Here is a 24,566-nt window from a genome sequence, read left to right as displayed (position 1 = left end):
CTGTGTGTTTTGCTACACTTAAGAACACAAAGTCCTGTTGGTTTCAGTTTTCTGATATGAGTATAGGCTGCTTTTCTTAATATGTGCAGTTTTTGGTTTTTTTAACTTTGTTCTTTCTGATTTTACAGGCACATATCTTATTGTAATAACAAAAAAGAAAAAAGTAGGTGAGATTTTTGGTCATGCAATCTGGAAAGGAACAGACTTTGACATCCTCTCCTACAAAAAGGCTATGCTGCACTTAACTGATATTCAGGTAGGTACACTGATTAGGGGAGTGTGGAGGAATGTTTAATGCTCATTGCCACAGGACCTAATTTGAGGGAGCTAGGAATTCTTTTTTTTTTCAGACGGTCTTTGAACAATACTTCTTTTCTGATTTGTTCACGTTACTAGAATGACTGTAATATTTGTGTATAGATGTATATAAAATCAAGGTGATAAAAAGTATATAAAATTCAAGGTGATAAACTCACATGGTGTAACTTAGAATATCATTGCAGTTCATGAATGTGCATATTTGCTTCTATTAAGATGCTACACCCTTTCTAATGCTTCTGTTAAGTCTTGCTGAGAGATTTACTCTTCTGACAGCCCCTACAATAAACTGCATAGCTGTCACCTTATCTGTCTTGCTTTCTTTTTGGAATTGTTCAATTACATAGTTACTCAGCAGGGAAAACATTGACTTCTACTTTTTTGAGGGAGGGATAGGTGGAAGATTTTTTCAAAACAGATGTGTAGTGGATTGATAAAGAGCAAATCAAGGTATCTAACCAATGGAGCTGGAAGGGAATTTGGTGCTTTTTCAGGAAATGAATGAGGATGAACCAGAACATAGATTATAACTCTTCTTTTGTCTTACCATCTTGTTTTTTGGAGTTTTTTTGACGTTTGAATAGTTTTCAGGGAAACTAACAGCTTCCCTTTTGCTTAGAAGTTGTTAGAATTCGTTTAATATCAGTAGCTATTTGCCTCACAGGAATACTTTTCTCTGCTCTCCACTGTTGTTGCAGAATTTGGTTGCAGTGTGCTAGCTGTAAATTACCAGTGAACTGGTATCAGAATTGCACTCTCATGCTTTCCTTCTTGTGTGGTAATCTCTGGATGATGTCATGTATTGCTAGAACACTAGCAAAATTCATCTCATCACTTCAAAAAGTAGTGGTAGCTTACAAGAGTAAAATATTTTGATAGCAATATATGACAGCTCTTCTGCTCTTTCCTCATCTCAACAGTTGCAGGACAATAAAGTATTTTTATCAATGCTTAACCATGTCTTGAGCGTGGATGGGTTTTACTTCTCAACAACCTATGACCTAACACACACCCTGCAGCGGCTGGCCAACACAAGTCCAGAGTTCCAGGAGATGAGCCTTCTAGAGAGGGTAAGCATTTGAGTTTGCTTCATGTCTGCGTCTTGCAAATTGCCAGTCAGTTTGATGCAGGTGATGTTTAAATGATGCTGGTGTTTTATCCAAGCTGTTAGGGGTTGTGTCTGAACACACTGGTCCGCACAAGATCTGTTCTGATCTCATGTCACACTTCCAGATCAGCAGTTGGAAGTACTTCCTAAAGTGTGCTTTAAACAGATTTTGAAAAATACAAAAGAAATTAAATTTTGCCTCTCATATTGAACACTTTTAATTACAAGAAGAAGGAGCTAAGCATTTTGGGCAATTGAGAGAAAGCAAGTAATTCCTTTGAGTGTGAGGAAGGAATCCAAAGTGGAATAAGTTGTACTTGTGTTCATATTCTTTTCCAGGATAACTTGGAATAGAGCTGCAGGTTTTATGGCTGTCAGTCTTGGGATGTTGTACTCTTTCTAAAGTATTCCAATTCTTTGTGTGAAGCATGAATTTAGAATGCTGCTTTTGTCTTAAAGACAGCAGCCAAATGCAATTTGAGCTTGAAATTCTCTTGTGTCTGTATTGATGGGTTTTTGGTTTTGGTTTGGTTTTTTAATATTGGAAAAACTGTTTACATTTGGGGATTGTTTTGCATCATCAAATGCTGCTCGGGCAGTGCTCTTGCCAGGGAGAGCAATGACACAAAAGCCTTAAAATTGTGTCACTTCAGAAGGTTGTTTGAAAGGCAAAGTACAGTAAAAAATGTCAGTTGCAAGTAAATTCAGATATCATATGGTTAATTGCAGTGTAATTTCCTATGCCCATGGCTGCAGTATAATGGCTTATCAAAAGGACGATGGCAGTTTTGAACGTCTCCAGTTTTCTGCAAGAGAAGTCTGTCTGTGTTTGGAGTGTGGGTGTTTTTGTGTGATATTTGTGTTTGTTGGTTTTTATAACAGTACTGGTAGAAGGAAACAACTGCAGCGTGGGGGCACCAATGCATTACATTGTGCAGCTCAGTTGTCAGTGGTTTAGAAGTGTCGTGCAACACCCTTAAGAGTAGTTAAAAGAATAGCTCTGTCCAATCTTTATTTAGATTTCTAGTTGAGGATATGAAGGCTACTGATGAAAGAAGGGAACTTCATCTCCATTTGTACCCGTTCATGTAAACTTACGTGATGCTATGGATGCTATGATACTGCCTTTATGTTGAACTAAACAGAACTGACAGTCTCAAAAAGCATCTTGGCTTTTTTTTCTTGCTGCAGGCAGATCCACGGTTTGTATGGAATGGACACCTTCTGAGAGAATTTATTGCTCAACCAGAGGTAAACACTCAATAAGGATTCTGTTAATAGAGAACAAATATACTTTTGTTAGAATTATACAATATCTTTTTGTGATTCTGTCTCTTTCAGACAGCCAGAATCTAGTGTAACATGGCTAATCATCATCTAGTTTAGCACAGTGAGTCTTCTGCTTTCAAACTTCCAACTTTGTCAATGTCCTCAGCAGTACGTCTAGAAAGCTACTTTTTTGGAAGTGTCAGTATTTGAAGATACTGTGCTGAAGATATCTGCTCATATAAACCACTGCACAGTGTATGCTTTTCAAGCATTTTGAGGTTTAGCTACTTATTTCTCTTTGGGTATAGGCAAGGTCCAGTTCATCACTTTTTTTCCTAAGACTGTCTTACATCATTCTCTGAGTGCAGTTTAAATTCCATTTTGCTGATGAACAGATCATAAAGCTGGTAGTTGAGAGTAAGACTGACAATTTAGATTCTTCCAGTTTATTTCAAATGAAGACTAGCACAGTGTAACCTTTGAATTCACTTAGTCCAGCAAATACGAGTGCATGACCATGAGCCACAGCTGTGGCACCTTAATGGCCAGACTGTCTAAGCTCCTTCCTGCCAGAGGCCTCCTCTGTCTGTTAAACTCCTTGGATTGCCTGCACTACAGCAGCCTCCTCTCTCCACCAGTGCTTTGCATTTATCAAAGCAAGTGACGCACAGCTTCTATTTCTGCCTCGGTAACCTGTGGAGATGTGCTGTTATATTAGACAGCGCTGTTCCAAAAGGCTGGATTGTGCAGTGCTTCTGGAATGTGAAGATAGGAATTAGAGAAGGGCTGTTGTGCATATTCCAGGGGCATATTACTGGGTGTAAAGTTTGCATAGTGCTATGCAAATAAAGCTTGGGAAATGAGAGAGAAGCTGTGGTGGGAACAGTGAAGGAAACCCAAGTGTGGCTGGCTAGTGAAAACAGACCTAGGGGGCAAAACACAGAGGCTGAAAAGGGAGATAATTGATATTTTTAGGCCACACTTCCCCTCACATTGATTACAGATGACTTTATGCAGGAACAGTTTTAGGTAATGTTAAGTGTGGAATTTCTGACTTCTAATATTGAACTTTCAAGTTTTCTTGAAAGATTAAGTTATTTAGGAATGGCAATATAGGAAAAACCCTAGAGCAGGCATTTTGAGCATTAATCACATAAAAATACATCTTACTGAAGGCTTCTGTAACTACTGTCTCTGCACATGTCCTTCTGGAGGTAAAGCAAACACATCATGTTGGAGGTAAAGCAAACACACATGATTTTCAGCAAGGATTGCTTTATATCTGGTATGATTGTAGGAGTAAATGCTGTGTATAGGGAGGACAAAGCAGCTTGCTTTTTGTCCAGGCTGCTTAATGAGGATTAGACTCTTACTTTTTTCTTCCTGCTGATAAGGATTGTATATGTTGCTGTTTTCCCTGAACTTCCTTTCTCAGAAAGGAATGTTTCACCCTAAACAAAAAGTAAATGATATCAAGTATATGAAACTACCACAAAATCCTTAGGCAAAGCACAGTCACTTACCTTTTTTGGCTACTAGTGTTTAATATTTTTTACATGTATTTGTGTTTTTCAGATCCATAGGTTTGCTACACCAGTGATGCATGGATGTATCCTTTTGTGCTGTAAAACTGTGTACTGGATATGGGTAGTCCAGTAGCAAAATGGCTGCTGTGAGGCTGCTCTATTGTTATGCTGGCAATTATAACATAGAGCACATTGTCAGAAGTTATAGTTTGCTCATATATGGGTGTTACATATTGTTTGATAGTCCCCTTGTGTGTTAACTCCCTGGAATATTCTGCTTTGAGACCTTAATGTATTTGATTTTACAGTCATAGTTTGCATAGCTGTCTTTCAGTAGGAAGGTTAAGATTAATATGGCAAATGCTTTCCCATCAGCTTCAGTACTTTTTTATCTTGCTCTAAGGATGCATACAAAATAAGGGAGAACAGTTTTGACTTGGAGTGCTTATAGATGTTGATGACTAAAAGGATAGGTTCTGCTGAAGGCTCCTGGAATGCTTTTCCTGGGCAGCTGCTTTTCCTGCACCAACACTTTGGGAAACAGCCTTTTTAGCAAAGCAGTCATGAGCTTATTTTTGAGAGGGATGAATGCTGCAAGGAAGCTGAATGCTTCCTGAAGGCAGTGTGTGATAAACAATAAGTCCCAGATAGTTGCTCCTGGACTGACAGTATGAAAAAGACTGGCAAGACTGGACGGAGCAACTCATGCCATGTTCTGCTTTGTTCATCTATTGCAAAGGCCCCTCAGGTGTGTGCAGGGAATGGTTTCCAGGTGGAATTGGTTGATTTGATAGGACTGTCAGCAGCTGGCAGATCTCCAGTCCTTTCCTGTGACTTCATTTAATGGAAAATGTTGTGGGAGTAGGCAGAGAGACAAAGGAAAGATAGCAAAAGGGAACCATTGAAACACCCTAATCCTTATACTGCTGGTTCTGGGTAAATTGCAATTAACAACTGACAGACTGCAATCAACACCTTCCTCGAGCCTGTTTTTTCACTGTATAAAAAATTAACATAAGTGGTGTTTGTTTAAAACAGAATTGCAGCAAAACCTTAGAGGGCTCAGGAATTTGAAGAAACAGGATTTCTAACAGTAAAAATGCTAGGAAGACCCTGCAGCAGAATTGTTACAGTGCCACTAGTAGATATTTCAATAATATCAAAGGTTCTTCCCCCCCCATATAAACCCAGATACATTTTTTTCAACTACATGTGCTGGACGTCTAGTCTTGAAGTGATGAGAAATAATGGACTTGGATGGTTGAGATTTTGATCACCTGAAGCCTTAAACTACATTTAGTATTTCTCTTGCTGCTCCAAACCAAAGCCCTTTTAAAGAACAGTAAATTCTGCCTTGTCCTTATCTGTATATGTGGAAGTTGCTAATAGCAAGTTGTCATTTTAAGTGAGCACAGATTGCCAACAGAAAATAGGCTGACAATGGCGAAGCAGCTCAGGTTAGAAGTAACCTTTCTTGCAGAATACTCTTGGCTGTACAAATGTTGAATTAAAGGAGGACCTGGCAGTAATTTGCCAGGGAAACACAGGAATTGGGTATTTTTCAGCCTTAATTTATGAATTGAGAGAACATTCTGGATGGGGACAATTTGTATTACGTTTTTGGGGGTTGTTTACAAACAGTATTGGCATAAATACAAACAGAAATCAGGATGACTCATGTATGAAATCAGTGTGTTCTTTAACAGAGCTGAGGTGCTCATGTGTGACACAGCTGCTTTATGTGCCATTTGAATCATAGATACAGAGCCTAAATTTCACTTGAGATGAAGTAGCTAGATTCCTCAAAGAGAAAACTGCAGTAGGCTAATTTAAAAATTGACCACTTTGATCTTTTGCTTGCTTTAAAGGGATAGGTTTCAGTTTTTAGGGGCAAAGCATGCAAGCTGGTGAATGGAGAAATTTTTCATGAGTGCTGGTCTCTATTAGACTTGATAGCTTACTGCAGTCCCAAATACTGCAAGTATAAGTAGCACAAAACAAGACTAAAGCTGAAATCAGTTGCTATTGCCCGTTTGTTGGTTAGTTCCAGTGCATTTGGCACTTTGGGTATGTAGCCCAGGCTACAGGAAACCATTCTTGTGTGAGAAGTTCACACTGGAGTCTTGATGTGTGTCCATTCTCTTTTTCTTCACATGGATTTGAAAGCCAGTCTATTTTACTGCTAGTTCTGGCATTTGTAGATGTGATGTATGTTGCACTTATGGGTGCAAAATGTATACCCCAAGATATTTACTCTTCTAAAAGCCTAGAAAAAATTTTGAAGAGGTATTTTTGAAGTAGTTTAACTTTTAAAAGCAATAGGAGCAAGAAACTGTTAAGGTAGTCTAATGAAATTATGGATGAGATGGATTCCTATTTTTTAATTAGGACCATAAGGTCCAGAATAGATTTCTTTAGAATTGCATTTTCTCAAAATTACTGCAGTTTTAATAATTGTTCATCAGTGACATCACTATAGAGAGAGTGGTGTTTTGCAATGTGCATATTGATCCTAATATTGCTACTGTCTGTCCAGTTAAGTGTTCAACTGTTGCTGGAGTGACAAATGTTTACAGATTTATTTGAACGTAGTCTCTTGGTTCCTTGAAATTTCCTACCTGTTGATGTGTAAAAATATCCTAATGAAACGTTGGGCTTTTTCCTGAGCGTTGTTCATCAGTTATCACTATGCACTCTTGTTCTATTAATGGCAAGTGTTTTGACTGGCTGCTTATTTCCAGGAGAAGCTGTTTCAGGGCTGGCGTACGCTACTATGTAAGAGGTAAAAGAAAAAACTGATTTATTCAAAAAATAATATGTGTTCCATCTGCACATGTGAGTTAACTTTAAAACTAAATGAAAAAACATTGCTTAGTTTGTCTTGGGCTTCTTCCTCCAAAGAAAATATTAGGAACTGAAGCATTTTTTGGTATTTATTAAAACTGACTCTTCTTCATGTCTTTAAGACATAACTGCAAAAGTTTTGTAGGGATTTTTAGCAGATGGCTATTTTCATTGGTACTAAATGCAAGTGTGTAATAGCCCTTTTGGTCTAGCAGTAAATCCAGCTAAGAGTATCACTGGTGCTGGCAGGGGAGCCCCGAGCGGTGTTCTCTAATTGTTTCAAGTTAAAAAGTAAACAGGGAAATGAATTTAAATTACCTTTTCTCTTCTTAGTTTTCTTCAAAAACATACATGCTTTTGAAGAAATTTGTCCATTTCTGCAGTCCATTGTTACAGAATTGTGACTATTTTGGTGTCAGAGCACAGGTATTTTTTTCATATTAAATGATAATCTGTAGTGCCAGAAATACCAAAATGTGTTAACTTGAAGCACAGTTCTGCTTAAATTTGGTGCTGATCATACTAAACTTTTACCAAGGTTGTGTTTAATTTTATGTTGTCAGGCAGCTCTGTGCTTTCTGTGAGGGCTTAAAGAGAGGGGAAGGAAGCCTTTTGCTGATGTGCTGTCACTGTTTTGCAGGCAGGCTGAGCCAGCTAACGTGGTCTTTTTCCTCCACAGGCATTGATTCAGAAGGGCACGCTGCTAACTTTGTTGAGACAGAACAAATTGTGCATTACAAGGGGAGCAAAGCATCGTTTGTTCAGGTAAAGTTGCTGTAAGAAACATACATACATAGTTAGCTCTGTCTTGTTTGCATATCTTATATGCAGTCTATATTTAAAAACATAAAATAAACAGACTGAATTAGTTTAACAAAATAAACCTGTCTGCTTTATTTCTAAATGTCCAGTGGGTTTTGTAAATTCTGCTGTTTAAAACCATTACCATTCTTTTGCAGACCCGTGGATCTATTCCTTTTTTCTGGTCTCAAAGACCAAACCTCAAATATAAACCAAAGCCACAGATCAGCAAGTCAGTAAACCATGTATGTGAGTGTTTGTGTCTTGGGGTTTTAACATGTTACTGGGTTCATGTTTGTGTGATAGGGTTGCAAACTGTAATCAGAAGAATAAAAATCAGCAATACTGGATTGAGCATTATTTTTTTAAAGTAATAGCAAGAAACCTTTTACTTCTTATAATGAATTAAAAGGCTGAAAAAAATGCAGGCATCAGTGGGAGTAGTTTCTCTTTGGATCCAGTTTGCAGCAGTTTTAGTATCTGTACAATACTTTTTATCTGTAGTGTATTTAATGAGGAGAACTGAATGGACTGGGAGGAGGACAGTGGAAATGTTTTGGCACAATAGAGAACATCAAACAGTTATAAGAATCATCCACAATATTATAGTGGTGGTTCCTTGTAAAGCACAGATTTTAATAGTAGTGTACATCTGTCAACCCATTTCCTTTCTCTTCTAGATGGATGGCTTCCAAAGACATTTTGACTCACAAATAATTAGCTATGGAAAGCAAATGATTGTCAACTTGGTATGCTTTCACTTGTTCTTCCTGAAAAAGTTGTTCTTTTTAGCAGACTTCTGAGTAATTGTCTCTGTTTTCCCTTTTCCCAGGTTAACCAAAAAGGCTCAGAGAAGCCTCTTGAGCAAACCTTTTCAAAAATGGTGACCAGCATGGCAAATGGAATGGTCAGGTACATGTGACATGAAGTGATACATTTTGTGTAACAAGTTAAGCATTCCCTCTTGAGACTCAGCGTGGTCAGCTCTTCAGGGGCCTTTATCAAACAAATTATTTGTTTGCATTTTATGGTTATGAAGTAACTTGCTAAGAGAGGACACAGGCAGAATAAGGAATGAAATTAAGAGGAAATGGTAATGCCAGAATTGGAGTCATAGTATGCAATGGAGGTCTTCTGCATTTTAGGAAAAATAAGATCATGCGCTGTAGAACTAGCTTCTGGCAAAAGGGCTTGGTTACGTTGCTAGTTTAGTGAGGGAGTGCTGAATGTTAGCAAAACAGAATGGAACAGTAAGGGGAACAAGCAATTTAAATGCCTGGACCTCAGTGTAACAGTGGCCAAGAGTGGAGAATCCAGTTGGATTATGAGAAATTCCATCTCTTTGAAGGAATAGAGAGTGCAGTACACAATTTTACAACCTGTCTGTGCTTGCTTTTGTTCATTTCTGGAGGGAGAGCTTGTATCCAACTCACACAGATAATTGCCCTTCTGCCTTATCGTTGAAATTACTGTGCCATGGTTTTTTTATTCTGTGCATATATGCTATAAAGTCATCTGGTGGAAAACAAGATGTGAAATTAATGTGAAGGTGCATTTTGGTGATGTACTGTATACGTTCAAAAGTGGTGGTTGGCAGCCCTATTTTACTACTTGCTATCAAAATCCACTTTCTTGGTTAATTGTTTTTGATGGTGTTGACCTGCCAGAGTCAAACTTGAGACTTCAGTTACTTATTTCAGTGTGTATAGACCATCTTTCTTCATGCATAGTCCTGAAATCTCATCAAATAATTTTTGGGTTGTGAATGCTTGAGGGGAGGAGTGTAATTCACAGCAAACGTATACACAGAAATGTTTAATTAATCAAGTACCACTCATTTAGAGTACTTCTTGCCAGAAATCAGCTGTTAAAATTTTGTTCCAAGTCAGTAGCTGCTTAATTTTCTTATGACAGTTAGGTTAGCTGCTTAAACAGAACCTGTCTCAGGTTCCTAGAGTTATTGAGGGAATTATGTCAGAAAAAAATGTTGTATTTCAACACCTGTGTCTAGTTCAAAGTGAACAGAAAAGAAAATAATCCTGTTGGGGGAAAAAAAAGACATTAAGATTTGTGTCCCTTCTGTACTTTCTGGAGGAAAAATATTAGCCGAAACATTGAATGGAACATACACAGAACACAAGGTGTGCTTCCCCAGACTAATGGCATTTTGTAGAGAATTTTAAATGGTGTCACCATTCACACTAAGGGTGCAGCGTCAGGAAGATTACAGAGCACTGACAAAATCTGCAGTTGTGCTGAAAGTCATCTCTAAAGAAAAACAAATCCTCTGTCACTACCTGTTTTATAAATCAGCCTTTTGCTGTAGGGTTTTCTGTAACCTTCACTGCAGTACACATGTAATCTGAAAAACTGCTTCCCTCTCTGAACAGATACGTGGCGTTTGACTTCCATAAAGAGTGCAGTCGGATGAGGTGGGATCGGCTTCAGATTTTGATGGATCAACTGGCAGACCAGCAAGATGAGTTCAGGTAAGGCTCTGCAGTTCTTTCACCTCTGTGCTGTTAAAATGAGAGCATTTCCTCATAGTTTCTATTGTCTTGCATTAAGGCACAGTAATACAGACCTCCTGTGGTCTTCTATGAAGAAGATGCATTAGTGTGCCCATATCTCTGGTGTCTTGCTGACACCATGTGCAAGGTTAGAGACCTGGTTGGGGGGTAGGATGTAGAGCCCACCTTACCTCTCCATAAAGTGGGTCTGAGAATTGCAGCAACCCTGAGTTGTGATAAGAGCTGCCTTTGTAAGGTTGGGAGCAAGGTTAGACAAAGAAATGAATGTGCATACAAACGGAGCTATTTAAAAGCAAGTCTCTTTGGATTATATTTGTTTTCATCCATAGTAATTCCAGGTTGCATTGGCAGCAAACTGTTCTGCCTCGTAGTGTAAAACACAGGGTGTCCCTTCCACAGGCATTTGTTAAAGCGTTTTCTCTAACACAAAAAATTGTGGCTCCAAACCTTGCATTGGCATTGGTTGTTAGCCCTTGCTAATATAACTAACCCACAGGGAATCGAATTCTCATTTTCTATAGTCACATCAAAATATACAAAATGTCCAAATCAATTCAAATCTTTAGTCCCACAAGTGGGTTTTTGGTCATAGCTACTTGTAGATTGCTAGGGAAATAGCTTACTTTGTTCTGCTTTTCTGATTGCTTCCTTCCTGTTCCTGAAGCCTTGTGACTAAAGCACAAAGGAGATCAGCTAAAATATTACAAAACTAGCAGTGGTATAGTCTGTCCTGACAAAATAAAATGAGGTAAGGTGTGGACTAGAACAAGAGTCTTGTTAATAAAGTCTCTTGCCTGGAGTGATGGCTATGGGAATCATATAAATTAATCAGCTTATAGATAATATTCTCTGTCTACCACAAAAAAAAGGCCTTAACTCGTAAAGACCTAATGAATAAATTGACTTTGAGCACCTCAAACAAGAAGAAATAAGATTGTTGTTTTTTCCTATATAGCAAGGATCCTTTATTCTTAGAATGAATACTGAATCCTTTAACTTGTTTACTGTCAGCTGCCACTGGAGGCATAGAAAATAACCAGATTTCCTTGAAATGAAAATTTTAAAAAATGCCATCTCTAAAACAAGATATAAAATCAAAGACTCATTCTCAAGATAAGGCTGGCTCTAACTTAACTTGTTTTATTTCATTTGTAACGACTGTTGCTTAAATAGGAACAGAAAAGTCTGAGTTCTAATCTTCACAGAAAATAGTTTTGCAACCCCTAGGGAAGTAAACAACTCTTATTTTCTGCAGGCTAAATCGAGTTATGGAAGATCTGTCAGAAAGGAGAGCTGGGTTTGTGGGGGTGTTCTTTGTTAGTTTTTAAAATTTTTAGAGCAGCTATAGGAGATGCAGCATTTAAGAACAGACATTTCTAGTTAATTAGGATAATAAGAAACTATCTTATCCAAATATCAGTTGTAGCCAAACCCTTGGGGGAAAAGGAAGATTTCACAGGTATTATTATTGTTGTAGTCTTCAACGGCATAAAACATGGTTTAACAAAACCAGCTCAAGAATGATGAAAATTACACTTAAAAAGAAAAAACAAGGTTAATCAAATTCATGTGTTTCTAAGGCTCCTGATAAAAACGCTGAGGCTCTTGATAAAAATGCTCTACAGTAACAGTGGATTATATGCTAGTCCAGAGTTCATAATTACATATTGGAGTAACTTAATCTATGAATTATAATCTGTAAACCTGTAGGAAACTGGAAGTTTCGTGCTGTGGCAGGACATGCATAGTTCTGTCCCATTCACACATCCAACTGATAAGTAGATTCAAATATTTGTTTTGTTGGAATGCATGTCTGCAGTTCAGTATTTAAAATGAGCTCTTTGTTATCAACTACTGGAAACACCTGGTTTAGTGGATTTAAAAGATTGAGGTAAAAATTAGCATGTGCAAGGGGGAATATCTGGTCCCCCCCATGTTCACATAATGGAGAGAATGGATGTGGCAATAGCAGATTTTTCCATATTTTGCAAGCACGCTTAAAAAAATCCGAGTACCTTCCTGGAAGAAATGTGCCTGACAACTTAGATGACTTTTTATGCATTGGCAACTGGGTTGAACTGGTGACTACTTATAAACAGATCTGGTCACTTCTACTGCTAGGCTCTGCTAATGATTTTCCTATCTGTGGAGCTGGGACACTAAAACAACTGGAAAAAAACCCCCACAAGTCCCTGATTTTGCACCAGAAGTTGCTCTTCCCAGTAGCATATAATTCAATATTGCTGATTGACTTTCTAAATGGTAGGAGTGAATACTGCCCTGAGATTGTTAAATGTCCCATTGGTGCTGTTTTTCAGCATGGCAAGAATTCAGGGAGACATCAAAGTTTGAAGACATGCCTGAGCACTCATGAAATGCTCAGGACAATTGTGGTTGGGCTGCTAGGATATTTACTTGTGAAAACACGTGGTTTATATGTTATTTCTAAATACGTGTATTGTGTGTGTTAGTTACTTTCTAGTTGACTCAGAGGGTAAAACTGTGACTCAGCAGGAAGGAACGTTCCGCAGTAACTGCATGGACTGCCTGGATCGGACTAACGTGATCCAGAGCTTGTTGGCACGTAGATCTCTGCAGGCCCAGCTTCAGGTAAATGTTTTACTCTTCTTTGACAAGCTGGAGGAGGAGAGAGGCTTTCCATTGGAATGGAAATGTCATTTGAATGCTCCAGTAAGAGCTTGCATAGTGGAGTTACTGTACTACTTACCTGAGCTGAATTGGCTAGACTTAAGTTTGATAAATACAGCTTTTTTTGAAAGCAAATCCTGATTTTTCTATCAAACTCCTAGCCGGCTTCAATGTGCTTTTTATTCCAGAGACTTGGTGTTCTGCATGTGGGACAGAGAATTGAAGAGCAGGCCGACTTTGAGAAAATCTACAAAAATGGTAGGCTGTTTATAGAGTTCAAACAATGACTTTTTCTCTGTAGAGAGTATATAACTTCCTTAATATTTCTTATCGTTTTCCTATTCACAGCATGGGCTGATAATGCTAATGCTTGTGCCAAACAATATGCTGGAACTGGTGCCTTAAAGACCGATTACACAAGGCAAGTCAGCATTTCTTGTAAGGGTCTTCTGGGTTTTTGAGCATGTTTGGGATTTTCTTCAAGTCCTCATACCTAAGAAGGTTATTAATCTGGGGCTTAGTCTATAAATGAGTTTTTTGCAACTGTTCAATTGGTAAAAAGTCAGACTAAAATCTCCAGATTCCATGCTATGTTTATATGAAAGTAAAGACTATCTGAAAATGAAAACCAAGGCAGTATGCCATGAAGGTGCACATTGATATTGTCTGATGGAAAGAAGTGTCATTTTATTTTACAATTTTGTTACAAGTATGTGTGGTAATAATGCAGAGGCCGCACTAGATAAATGTATTCCTGTGCAGGTGTTCATTTAATGTAGTACACATCCAGATAACGACAGAATGTAAATCTGAAATTATAGTCCTGAATTCATACATCTGTTTTAAATATTGTTCACAATTTCTTTTTGCAGAACTGGGAAGAGAACTCAGTGGGGCTTAATAATGGATGGCTGGAACTCATTAATACGTTACTACAAAAACAACTTTTCTGATGGATTTAGACAAGTAAGTAAAGCTTTTAACCATGTGGAAGTGCATTTGATAAACATTGTTGTACATTCTAACTCTTGCCCTCCCTTTCTCTTCCAGGATGCAATTGATCTTTTTCTTGGAAATTATTCAGTGGATGAAGTAGAACCTGCTAGTCCTTTACATGTCAAGAAAGATTGGAAGTTTTTAGCTGTGAGTATGGAGACTTTATTTGTAATACGAGAAACAAAACAATTCAATCACTGGCTTCATTATGCCTGAGTAGGACTTGTCTGTTAGTCATGAAGCGTCTCTGTAATCTGGTGATGTTTCCATGATACCTGCTTATAGGATTAAACCCAGCCTGTTCCCTTGACAGAAAATGGAGTGTCCTTGAGGTATTGGAAAAACTGCTGCTTGCTTTTTCTTAAATATGCTTCACCAGGTGGAAGGGGGGAAATTCTGCTGGTCACTATCAATGACTGTTTCCTTCTGCAGAAGCAGCTTGTGGACTTCTTTTCTGATGCTTCATGCAGAAGCATAGATTGTAACACAAAACCCCCATTCTTTTCACTTTTTTCACCCTTCCCTTTCTATTTTGAAATGGGATTTGGGAACATAATGGGTTTAACTGGTGTATTTATTTGTTTTTTAAACAAAGCGTAAGTTTCAACCTCTCTTCTAATGCACAGGAAGTGTATTTCAATTCTAAACATAATTATTAAATACAGTCTTCCAGATTTTGGAACTATCCAAACTTCTCTTTGTACCTGAATGCAGGTGAATTGAGAAGCAAAGCAAGTAAATAGCTTTACAGTACAACCCATCTTAAAAGAAATTAAGGAACATACATACCTACTGCTGTATCAAGTGATTATTCTGTTTCTTTCCTCAGTTGCCTATTATTATGGTGGTTGCTTTCTCCATGTGCATTATTTGTTTGCTAATGGCTGGTAAGTCACTATTGAGTTTAATTGTATAAAACTGGCTTATTTCTCTGTGAACTTTCTGTAAATGGTTACCAGTTCAGTGTAGAATTGCTTCTCAGTCATACTAAAGGGTGCTTGAACATGGCTCTGGAGATTGAGGTTTAGCACTGTATCATTAGTGTGGAAAAAACTGAGATGCTATAGAAAACAATATTAAAATTCATGTAGAAGTCAAGTAAGGCACAGTTAATTATCTCCAAATTTAGATGCACCTGTAGCTTTCTTGTAGGCTGGATGAAGCCCCAGATGAATACTTGTCTAATTTTGGGCAGAAAGACAATTCAGAGCTGTCAGATACAGGCATAAGCCTGGTTCTGATGGATTTCCCTTTAATCTAAATCTGTGTGGGGAGTGGTGGAGGTTTTTGCCTTCTGCTTTTGCCTTGAATTTTCTAACATTGTTGCCAGTAGAGTTCTTGACTGACTGCCATAGATCTCTGTTCAGTGTGTTCCAAGAACTGTGTGGCAAATACAAATATTCCAAGGTAAGGAAAAACAAGATCTGTGAAAGACTTCTGATTTCATTTGACAACAAATCTCTGAGGGAGAGCTTGAAATATTTGCATTTGTCCTAAAGTAAAACTGCCTGCTAATTGGAGATAATGAGCTAAAAGGTTTGTCTGTCTCTTCTTCTCAGGTGATACATGGACTGAGACACTGGCCTATGTGCTTTTCTGGGGAAGTGCCAGCTTTGGAACTTTTGCTATCATCCTTTACAATGGCAAGGATTTCGTAGATGCACCCAAGTTGGTCCAGAAGGAGAAGATGGACTGAATTTGTGTGTGTGGAAAGCGGCTTGGTACTGAGGATTCTTCAAGCCACACTTGGAGTCTCTACTGACCTGCTTTCCACACCAAAAAATGCTATTATGAACATTCTTCCTTGGCAGTGGGGGGGTCGGGGTAAGGAAATGGTGTCCTGTGGTGGTGGTAGCTTTCAACTGAGACCTGGCTTGACAGTCTTAGTTGCAATGGTCTTTGGAATATTGCATTAGTGGACAGGGCTCCACTCTTACTGGGGTAATGCAAAGACAAAAGCCAGCTTTTTGGTGTCTGGAATGTTTTTGGAGCTTAAGTGGACTGCTTAAGTTCATGCTCCACCTGGGTTGTTCCAGCTGGTTTTTTGGCCTTGACAGGAGAGAGCTTTGATGCTGTTCGTGTCTCAAAATACCCAAATGTTGAAGCATTATTAATGGAACATCTGATAGGGATCTCTGAACAAATATGGCTTCTTACCAATAAAAAGTCTTGGTCCAGACTTACAGCTGGATTATGTTCGTTGTGATAAAGTCTGTGTTAAGGAGTCCTTCGTGCATATTTGTGTGTGGATTCTTTTCACTAAATATGAAAGATTTTTGAATCCTAATGCTATTCTAAAATGAGGTTTTTGTCCTGTCTTGTTTATCTAGAACTGATGCAATATTCTGCTAATCATTGTTAGGGTGAAAGGGCAGTGTAATTGGATGTTCCTGAAGTTGCAAATGTCTTGCACTGTTTCAATACTACAGTCTCCATATGAAAATCCAGTAGTTAGCGAGTTAAAATGTAGAATTTTCTTTCTGAAGATGTAAACAAAATCAAAGAATGTAAAAGTCCTTTGCAGTGTTTATTCAACCTTCCTTATGCTAAAGTTCCAAAGTACTTCATTACTTTAAGAATGGGTCACAACATAGAAGATGAACTTCATATTGTTTTGCTAGTCAGCTGCTTCTATCCTTGGTTATGTTGAAATAATTTATGAAAGAAGGAATAACAGCCTGAGAAGAAAGCAGTAAGTCTAAACTCTGCATTTCCACTTGGGAGCAGCAGCTTGCTTTTCATGCATGATACTGTAACACACTCTTTTAAGAAAAAAAACAACTGCTGACTAATTTGTGCTGGTTAATGTGTGTCTTTAAATTTAGTGCTTCCAAGCTGTATAAGAATAAGGACCAATTTTAAACTATTTTGTCACTTATTTTATATGGTTTGTTCAAAACCAGACATGGAACTTGCTTAAGGCGCTGTGCATTGTTTAATATTTCCTGTAAGTACAGCTGTATATTCAGATTGCGAGTATAAAATTTAAATGGGGGGAAGGGACAAACATGTAGAATACTACTAGGGCTAGCACAGGTATCACTATTGAAGCTAGAACACAAAACACTGATACTCCAGTGTTCCCTTGTGTTATGACTGAAAATATGTACAGATTCGTTTTTGGTTTGTTTTTTTTTTTTCTTTGGCAACTGTTCATTTTAACCTTGAATGTTTCTGGAGGCCTCTCTGGGTTTTGTGTAAACATAACCTGTTCATGAGCACTAGTACTTCCAAGGTATCTGTTTGCTTCTAGATGCTGTAATGGAAAAATACCAGTTGGTGGCTAACTGGAAAATCCTCCTAACTCTAAAATTTTCAAAGGTGAACTCCCTCATGGGCACAAAGTACAAGAACATCATAGACTCAATATTTGAAAGCAGTGGTTCTGGTGGCTCACTGGCAGGTGGAGTTTGAAACTTGGCTCAGTTGTCTTGCAGTCTAGAACTAAGTTGTTGCATCTTTGATGAAGAACTTGTTGCAGCAAAGACCAAACTTGAATTGCTAATATAAAAGGTTTGTAAGACATAGAATAATGTAGGTTTTAGAAGTTGGAAGGCACCGGTGTTTCAGTGCTTTGCAAAGAGTCTGTATTTCTAAAATCACAAATGGTGTACTACTCTTAAATGACAATAAAATGTTCAGCTTTTCTAAATGTGCTGTCTGCAGTGCATTTTGTGCTTTGGAGCAGACTGTTCCCAAATCATTCTTTAGGAGCTGTTTCACACCTGAAGGCTGCTTCAGTTTTGTGTGTGCTCATTGCAGATGGGGAATCATCACTCAAAAAGTGTTGATCTCAGGCAGAGCCTGATCTCAGTCTGCACTGTGAGGTGTTCTGCTCCTCTCAGCCATGGCTGGACCTCTGTCTGGAGCACCTGTGGCTGGAGTGCTCCAGTGCTGCATCCCCAGTGTCACCTCTGCTCAGGGCCGATGGCTCTTGGCCTCTTTCCTCCAAGGGCACTCTTACTGACCATACCAATAGGTGAAAATTCAAGGTGTCTTCCTCCTTTCCCTTTTACCATTGCTAGGTGAAGAGACTGACACGCACAGAGAAAATTCTTGCTATTACAGTTCTGGATCCTGAAGCCATAACTTTTTTCACAATAAATTAGTGCTTTACAGGTTCTAGGCCTTGGACTTTTTCCTATTTGTAAAGCTCAAAGCAGGTTTAAAACAAAGTAGGTTTTTTTTTTTTTCTTTTCTAACATTTGTTTTTAATTAAGGAAGGCGAGCTGGTAATTGTAAAACCTTACGAACAGCCAGGCTTTCACAGACCAAGTCCCCTCACTTCTATTCCCATCTCCTTTTTTCCCCCATCCCTCTTTTCTCTCCTCTCACCTTTTCCCCGCCCTCTCCCCCCACGGGCGGGACCAGGCGCTGCCCGGCGCTCGCGGCGGGTCCGCCCGTCCGCTAGGGGGCGCTGTCGCGGCAGCGTCCTGGCGCGCGCGGCCCGGCGCGGCCTGACCGAGAGGCGCCTCCGCCCCACCGTGCTCGGGGCTCCGCTCGCCCGGGGCTCTCCGCTCGCCCGGGGCTTCCCGCCCGCCGCCGCTCCGCGCTCGGGCCCGCCCGCCCGCCGCCATGAAGCTCGTCAGGTGAGCGGGTGGGCGCGGATGGGGATGGATGGAGGTGGATTGGCCGCGGCGGCAGCGCCGGGCGAGCCCGCGCTCTCAGGGCCGCCTCACGCTCTCCCCCTCACCGCGGGCGGGAGCGGGAGCAGCCCGGGATGGGCCCGGCGGGAGCGGCCCGGGCGGGGCTGGGCCGGGCGGGGACCCCGCTGTGCCGGGCCGCGCTCCCGCCCTGGGGCCGGCGCGGGTCGCTGAGCAAAGCCCCCCTCCCACTTTTTGGAGGGAAGCCCCCCGGAGTGGCGTTGCTTTCCCGCGATTGTAACGATTTTTAAAATGGTTCCTTCTTCGTACAATAATGGCCGTTTCGCCTGGAAGTAGATGCTGGATCCGGCCGTGTGTCACTCGAGCGTCCCAGCTCCCGGTGGCTGGGCAGTACGTGGAGTGTGCCACTGGACATCCCCAGCAGAATCCGTGAGCGCCGTCTTTGGGAGCTCAGGATGCGGAACTGCTGGGTGTCGAACACGTACCGCTTTATGTGGAAGTGAACGGGCTGGGGTTTTTTAAAATGCGTTTTTAATTCCCAGGTTTTTAATGAAGCTGAGCCATGAGACTGTGACCATTGAGCTGAAGAATGGGACGCAGGTGCATGGAACGATCACAGGTACGGAAGGATGGGAGGATGCAGCAAAATACTCCTCGCTGCCTTTCGACAGACAATTGGCATTCGCGGTTTGAATGAATTTTTTGTCCTGTGCTCCCTCTTGCGGGGACCGGTACAGCGGAATGCGGGAGATGGGCTTTGTAATTCGTACCTTTGTGTGCAAGCTCGAGGTGTGTTTCTGTTGCGGAAGTGTCTGGATATTGTCGGGGGTTGCTGGGAACAGCGGGGAGCTGTGACCAGCCAGCTCTCCATAGGCAACCACGAAAGTACTTGGGAATTTCAGTGGGTCACAGATTGTCTTTGATGTGTAGTAGTGGGTGAGTCCATCCGTGGTCAGAGATTTGTTTTGCTGGGAGCTGTAAATTGACTGTAGCACTGGGAGCCTCTGAGCCCAGCTGCAGCTTTGCCTGCAGACAGGATTGGGGGGGAAGGAAGCAAACTCTTGCATACCTTGCTCGGTTGTCTCTTGGAATTTTAGTAGCACGGTCACAGAGTCACAAAATGGTTTGGGTTGGAGGGGACATTAAAGATTATCCAGTTCTAACCCTCTGCCATGCACAGGGATACCCTCCAGTAGACCAGGTTGCTCAAAGCCCCATCCAGCATGGCCTGGAACACTTCCAGGGATGGAGTATCCACAACTTCTCTGAGCAACCTTTTCCAGCTGATGTGGGCTTAAATTGGTTAAATTTTGCATGTAGACTAAAAAATAATTGTTCCTGTTGAGCACGTTTTTTAAGGCAAACCTAGATGGAAATGCATATTTGCATATGTTTGATTGTGTGAGGGGCGGGTTTGAAAACGGCAGAGCTGGGTGTGGGATACAGGGAAAAGAGGAATCCTGGCCGAGAGAATCTGCTCCCCCCCTGCTGCCAGATGTCTGTCCTGTGGGTTCCTGAGTAGCAGGTGCTTCTTTATGTCACTGAGCTGAAAGTTGCAGGGAATTCTGCAGGGTTCATTTAATGGTTCTCAGGTATTAAAACATGTGCAAACTTTTGTCCGCTTTAATAACCTCAGTGAGGGACGTTGATCTCAGTGTACCCATGAGCTGTACTTAGAGCAGGTAGGATGTAGGTGGGGCACGGTGTGTTTAATGAAGCAAACCCTCAGGGCTGAGCTGAGGAAGCTGCTGCATCTCCCTTCCTAAACTCACCCCCAGGTGGCATTCAGAAGCTCTTCTGCCCAGACACTCTTGGGAAAAAAAAAAAAGGTAAAACTCTTGTTAAGTTTGAGTTTTATCCTGGAGGATTGTTGAGGTGCTTTTTTGGACAGCAGCAATCTGTGGGGATTTGGCAGAGTTCAAAACTGGCATTATTTTGCAGCCAGGTCCATCAGCTTTGATTAAGAGCAGAGGGAGCCACCTTGGTGCCCGATTTCAGCACGCTCTGCTGAACCCAGCCAGATGGGAAGCAAACACTGCTGGGCTCCTGACCTCACTGTTCTTTCAGGTTTAATTGCTGAGCAAAGCCTCTCTCATTTTCTGCTAAGAATCTGCAAAAACGTTGCACAGTCCTTTTCCTCCCAGCTCCAGGGCAGGAGCAGGGATGAAGGGGCAGGTTTTGTGTAATGCCCCTCACACCAGCCGAGGGACTGGGTCAGGTGGAGCTGTGTAAAATCCAGAGGGTGGGGGAGAGGACAGAAAAATAAAATCACTGTCATTTTGATCTTCACAGCTGGAGATCAGTTCCCACCTAAAGGTCTGGATATGCAAAATAAAAACTTCTGGAGTTTTTTTAATTGCTTCTTATGGCTGTTACACAGTACATGCATCCAGCTCAGATGTTTTTTCCAGTTTGGAATTGTGCATAACACAGCATAGTGTGCACAGTACTGATTGCGTACAATCCTTGTGTACTGGCTGTTCCCAGAGTTTGTAACCACAGTGGTTGTTCCTTGCAGGGGGGTATTTTATGTACTGTCATAGAGAATTCACTCTGGTGTTGAATGTATTTTATCAGGAGGTAAATGTTGCTGAAGTAATTCATGAGTGCTAGAAGCAGGTGTTGATGAACAGGATAAATCTCATTTCATGTGTGTACTTAGAAACAGGCAACAAGAGACCTTGTCCCTGACATGAGGCTTGTGTTGTTTCAGGAGTGGATGTCAGTATGAACACGCATCTGAAAGCAGTGAAAATGACACTGAAGAACAGAGAGCCCGTTCAGCTGGAGACGCTGAGTATTCGAGGGAACAACATCCGCTACTTCATTCTGCCAGACAGTTTGCCTCTGGATACTTTGCTAGTGGATGTTGAACCAAAAGTCAAATCCAAGAAAAGAGAAGCAGGTGAGTTTGTGCTTTCCTTGTCTGTGTTTGTTCTGCCTTTGTGTGCATTTTAGTACTGTGTGTCTGAAGGTGTCTGATTTGAGTCTGTCAGTGTCTGCATTTGGCATTGAATTCCTTCATCCCTGAGGGTTTGACACGGCACTGGCTCAGTCTGCCTTGCCCACCTCCTTGGCATCTGCAGAACTTCATTCACATGAAGTTGTGTTATGGCTTTTCATGCATCTATTTTTAAAAGTGTAAATGTTTATCACCTTGAGTAAGTCTTAACCTATCTGAGTCTTACAGTTGGCACCCAAAGAGATTTACTTCCTCTTCTCCAGGTGTCTGTGTTTCCTCAGTTTGTATGGGGAGCTTCACACAGATAATAAGTGCAGGACTGTATCTCAAATGGTGTTGAATGGTTCACTGAAATTTGGTGGGGGATAAAAATGATACCTATGGATTTGATAGACTTGAGAACCTGAGGGAATCAAGGCTGTATTCCAGTGAGCCATATCCAGCTTTGGCTCCCAGTAGTGTTCCAGTCACAGCTCTTCTGCTCTTCCTGGAACTTTTTTTTTCAAAGTGCTGCTGAATAAAAATCTTTCTCTTTGGAAGCCTAACAGTACAGACTGTAACTCAAGTTTAATTCACACTATTGAAGATGAGTCTTCAGTAAACCCCAGGAACTCAGCAGCAGTATACATTTTGCCCACCAGTTAATCTCTGTGTTTTAAAAACAGTGAGCTGTAAGTGAAAGCTAATTGTGCTCTAAAATCATGTTGCACCATTTCTCCTGTAATTATTATTGCAGTATGTGGGCGTGCAGGGTGTTCTGCATTGGTGAATAACCTAGCTGTGCAGCACCAAGTATGAGCACTGCAGCTGCTGCCTTGGTGGGGAATAAGCTCACAGAGGGGCTTTGCTCCTCTCAAGTTCATTAAAAACAATCTGACCACACGGAGAAATGAGTGTGGTTGGATTGCTTTTTCCTGAACCTCAAGTCGTGGTGTGAACGAGAACATCCCTACTTGCTGTCAGCTTTGGGGAAAGCAGCCCTGATAGCTCCAGTTACCTCCACTTGATGTTCCCTGCATCCCCAGTGTGTGGAAGCGCTCTCAGACCAAAGTTGTGCTGTGCTTTGCCTTAATCCATAAATTCCCTTGGACTTCAGAAGTGTAAAACCCTTTATTCTGTCCTTAGCAAGTGGTCAGGAAAGGGCTGGAGTGTGTGTGCCACGTGTGCCTTGAGTCCAAGTGTGCTGGCACTTGGTGAGCACAGCTACCTGCTGATGCTGTCATCCTCCACCTGGGGTTGATGCTTCCATGGACTTTACAGGGTCAGTGTATTACCAGCAATATAATGGCACCTTGCTTAAGTCAAATTTGTCCTGTCTCTGCTTCTGTCTCTTTTGAATTTCTAACCTGCATCCCAGAATAATTGTCACTGCCTGCTCCTTGAATGTGGGTGCCAGTGGTTGTCTCTTAGAGAACCACCTGCTGCTGCAGAGTTTTCAGTATCTTTTTGAGCCCTGCGCTCAGAAACACGTTTGAAATTAACCAATAATCTAAAGTTTGCAGTGTCCTTGCAACCTGGTGGGTCACATTTCTTTGGGAGAGAGAGATGCAAAGGCACATTATCACCTTATGGATCTTGTGGCCTGCACTGTCCTATGATTCTGTCTTCCCTTTACAATTAAATAGTAGTAATTAAAGCTGGGAGCACACAGTTAAGACCTTTGCCTTAGAATCACATCTGCAATTGGCAGAGGCATCACTGAGACCAGTAGGAGCTGGTGGATGCTGAGATCCTTTCAAAATGCTGACCTTCCACATGGCGCCTGAGACAGGATGGGTTTGGGAATCTCACAGCATGTCAAAATTCACATTTCTCTCTTAAAAAATCTAAACTGTATAAATATATATGAAAAAAATGAATCCTGGTTTCCTGTCAAATTACCCAGTCATTTGGGAGTAGCCAACTATTTATGCCCTTGTTTTCTGCAGTGAAGCCAAGGACAGACAATAGTCTGTGGAAGTTGTATACTGGAAGAACTAACACAAAAGTTGGAAATATTGCCTGAAACTTACTGAGCATTAACAGACTTAATACCTAATGAAATGTCTTATCACAGGGAAGCAGTGTGGTGGTTATGCTCCATACAAAATGTTTTAATCAAAAAGAAAGTATTCCTTGGTCTCACTTTGTTTTCTCTTTTTCTTTTACCCGCCAAGTTGCTGGAAGAGGCCGTGGAAGAGGCCGTGGCAGAGGCCGAGGTCGTGGAAGAGGAAGAGGAGGCCCAAGACGATAACTTCTCATCATATTCTGGGCAATTCTGGGCTATTACCGTATTCTAGGCGATTTCAGGTTTATTTTGTACAGGTCTTATGGTATCCATTTTTAATAAACTGAAATGTGAAAAGGTGTCTTTCCTTTGTTAGCAAAGTCTGGGGAGGGAGGCAGATGTGTCCTGTTTCTAGGGCTGTTGCAGACTACACAGATTCTTGGTTGTCATTGTCGAGATTTTGCCCACCCCTGGGGGCTGTACAATTCCTCTTGTTTTTTGCCACAGAACGAGAGACTTGTGTTGTGCTTTAACAGTGTTTGAAATTAATCCCTCTTTTCTAAGGCACTTGTCATCTTCTAATGGTTCCATAGTTAAGATGCTATATTAAGAACCCCTGTCCCATGAGTGTGTCTCTAAAACTGTTCTTCAGAGCAGCCTTTTCTAAAGTTCGTAGATATAATTTTAATGTTTTCTATTACATGAAGCTTGCAATTTAAACATGTTGCTTTCTTTATAAAACATTTGCACAGGGAAATTAACCAGGTCCCATGGAACTGCTGGATTGTTACATCTGATGATTAAAGAATACCTGGATATGAACTTTGTCAAGGCTAATTATATGGCATACTGTTGTTTGCGTGGGGCTCGTAAAGCAGCTTTATCACAGATGTCTTCCAATGTACTTAAAGTGCATCCCTAGAAAATACAAAGTACAGCACAGCGCACAGTTGTATGCTGGAATTTGAAGC

General features: G+C 40.8%; 2 protein-coding genes across 2 annotated transcripts in view; both read left to right on the top strand.

Annotated features, from left to right (window-relative positions):
• SACM1L (SAC1 like phosphatidylinositide phosphatase) overlaps window positions 1–17,369 on the top strand; it is a 28,946-nt gene extending 11,577 nt beyond the window's left edge. Inside the window, exons 4-20 of the mRNA XM_084204496.1 lie at window positions 129–256; window positions 1,239–1,388; window positions 2,618–2,677; window positions 4,271–4,304; window positions 6,902–7,003; window positions 7,745–7,830; window positions 8,025–8,111; window positions 8,547–8,615; window positions 8,699–8,778; window positions 10,257–10,355; window positions 12,869–13,007; window positions 13,235–13,304; window positions 13,395–13,467; window positions 13,919–14,012; window positions 14,097–14,189; window positions 14,872–14,929; window positions 15,602–17,369. Coding sequence (XP_084060622.1) covers window positions 129–256; window positions 1,239–1,388; window positions 2,618–2,677; window positions 4,271–4,304; window positions 6,902–7,003; window positions 7,745–7,830; window positions 8,025–8,111; window positions 8,547–8,615; window positions 8,699–8,778; window positions 10,257–10,355; window positions 12,869–13,007; window positions 13,235–13,304; window positions 13,395–13,467; window positions 13,919–14,012; window positions 14,097–14,189; window positions 14,872–14,929; window positions 15,602–15,738 — 1,559 coding nt within the window. The 3' untranslated portion in view covers window positions 15,739–17,369. The remainder of the gene's footprint in view (window positions 1–128; window positions 257–1,238; window positions 1,389–2,617; window positions 2,678–4,270; window positions 4,305–6,901; window positions 7,004–7,744; window positions 7,831–8,024; window positions 8,112–8,546; window positions 8,616–8,698; window positions 8,779–10,256; window positions 10,356–12,868; window positions 13,008–13,234; window positions 13,305–13,394; window positions 13,468–13,918; window positions 14,013–14,096; window positions 14,190–14,871; window positions 14,930–15,601) is intronic.
• Window positions 17,370–18,255: 886 nt separating this feature from the next.
• SNRPD1 (small nuclear ribonucleoprotein D1 polypeptide) lies at window positions 18,256–24,417 on the top strand. The gene is made up of 4 exons (XM_084226865.1): window positions 18,256–18,631; window positions 19,189–19,265; window positions 21,360–21,551; window positions 23,765–24,417. Exons 1-4 carry the CDS (start codon window positions 18,618–18,620, stop codon window positions 23,839–23,841), a joined length of 360 nt encoding a protein of 119 aa, XP_084082991.1. The 5' UTR covers window positions 18,256–18,617; the 3' UTR covers window positions 23,842–24,417.
• Window positions 24,418–24,566: the final 149 nt, after the last annotated feature.

This window comes from Fringilla coelebs, assembly GCF_963513975.1.
Source record: "Fringilla coelebs genome assembly, chromosome: 1".
Lineage (NCBI taxonomy): Eukaryota > Metazoa > Chordata > Aves > Passeriformes > Fringillidae > Fringilla > Fringilla coelebs.
Note: the sequence above shows the minus strand (reverse complement) of the source record. Positions and strands in the feature narration are given on the sequence as shown.

What these genes read in the sequence shown, in the direction of transcription:
- SNRPD1 (XM_084226865.1), top strand. An exon ending in GGTGCATGGAACGATCACAG is followed by an intron (nt 19,266 to 21,359) that starts GTACGGAAGGAT and finishes GTGTTGTTTCAG; the next exon opens with GAGTGGATGTCAGTATGAAC. An exon ending in ATCCAAGAAAAGAGAAGCAG is followed by an intron (nt 21,552 to 23,764) that starts GTGAGTTTGTGC and finishes TTACCCGCCAAG; the next exon opens with TTGCTGGAAGAGGCCGTGGA.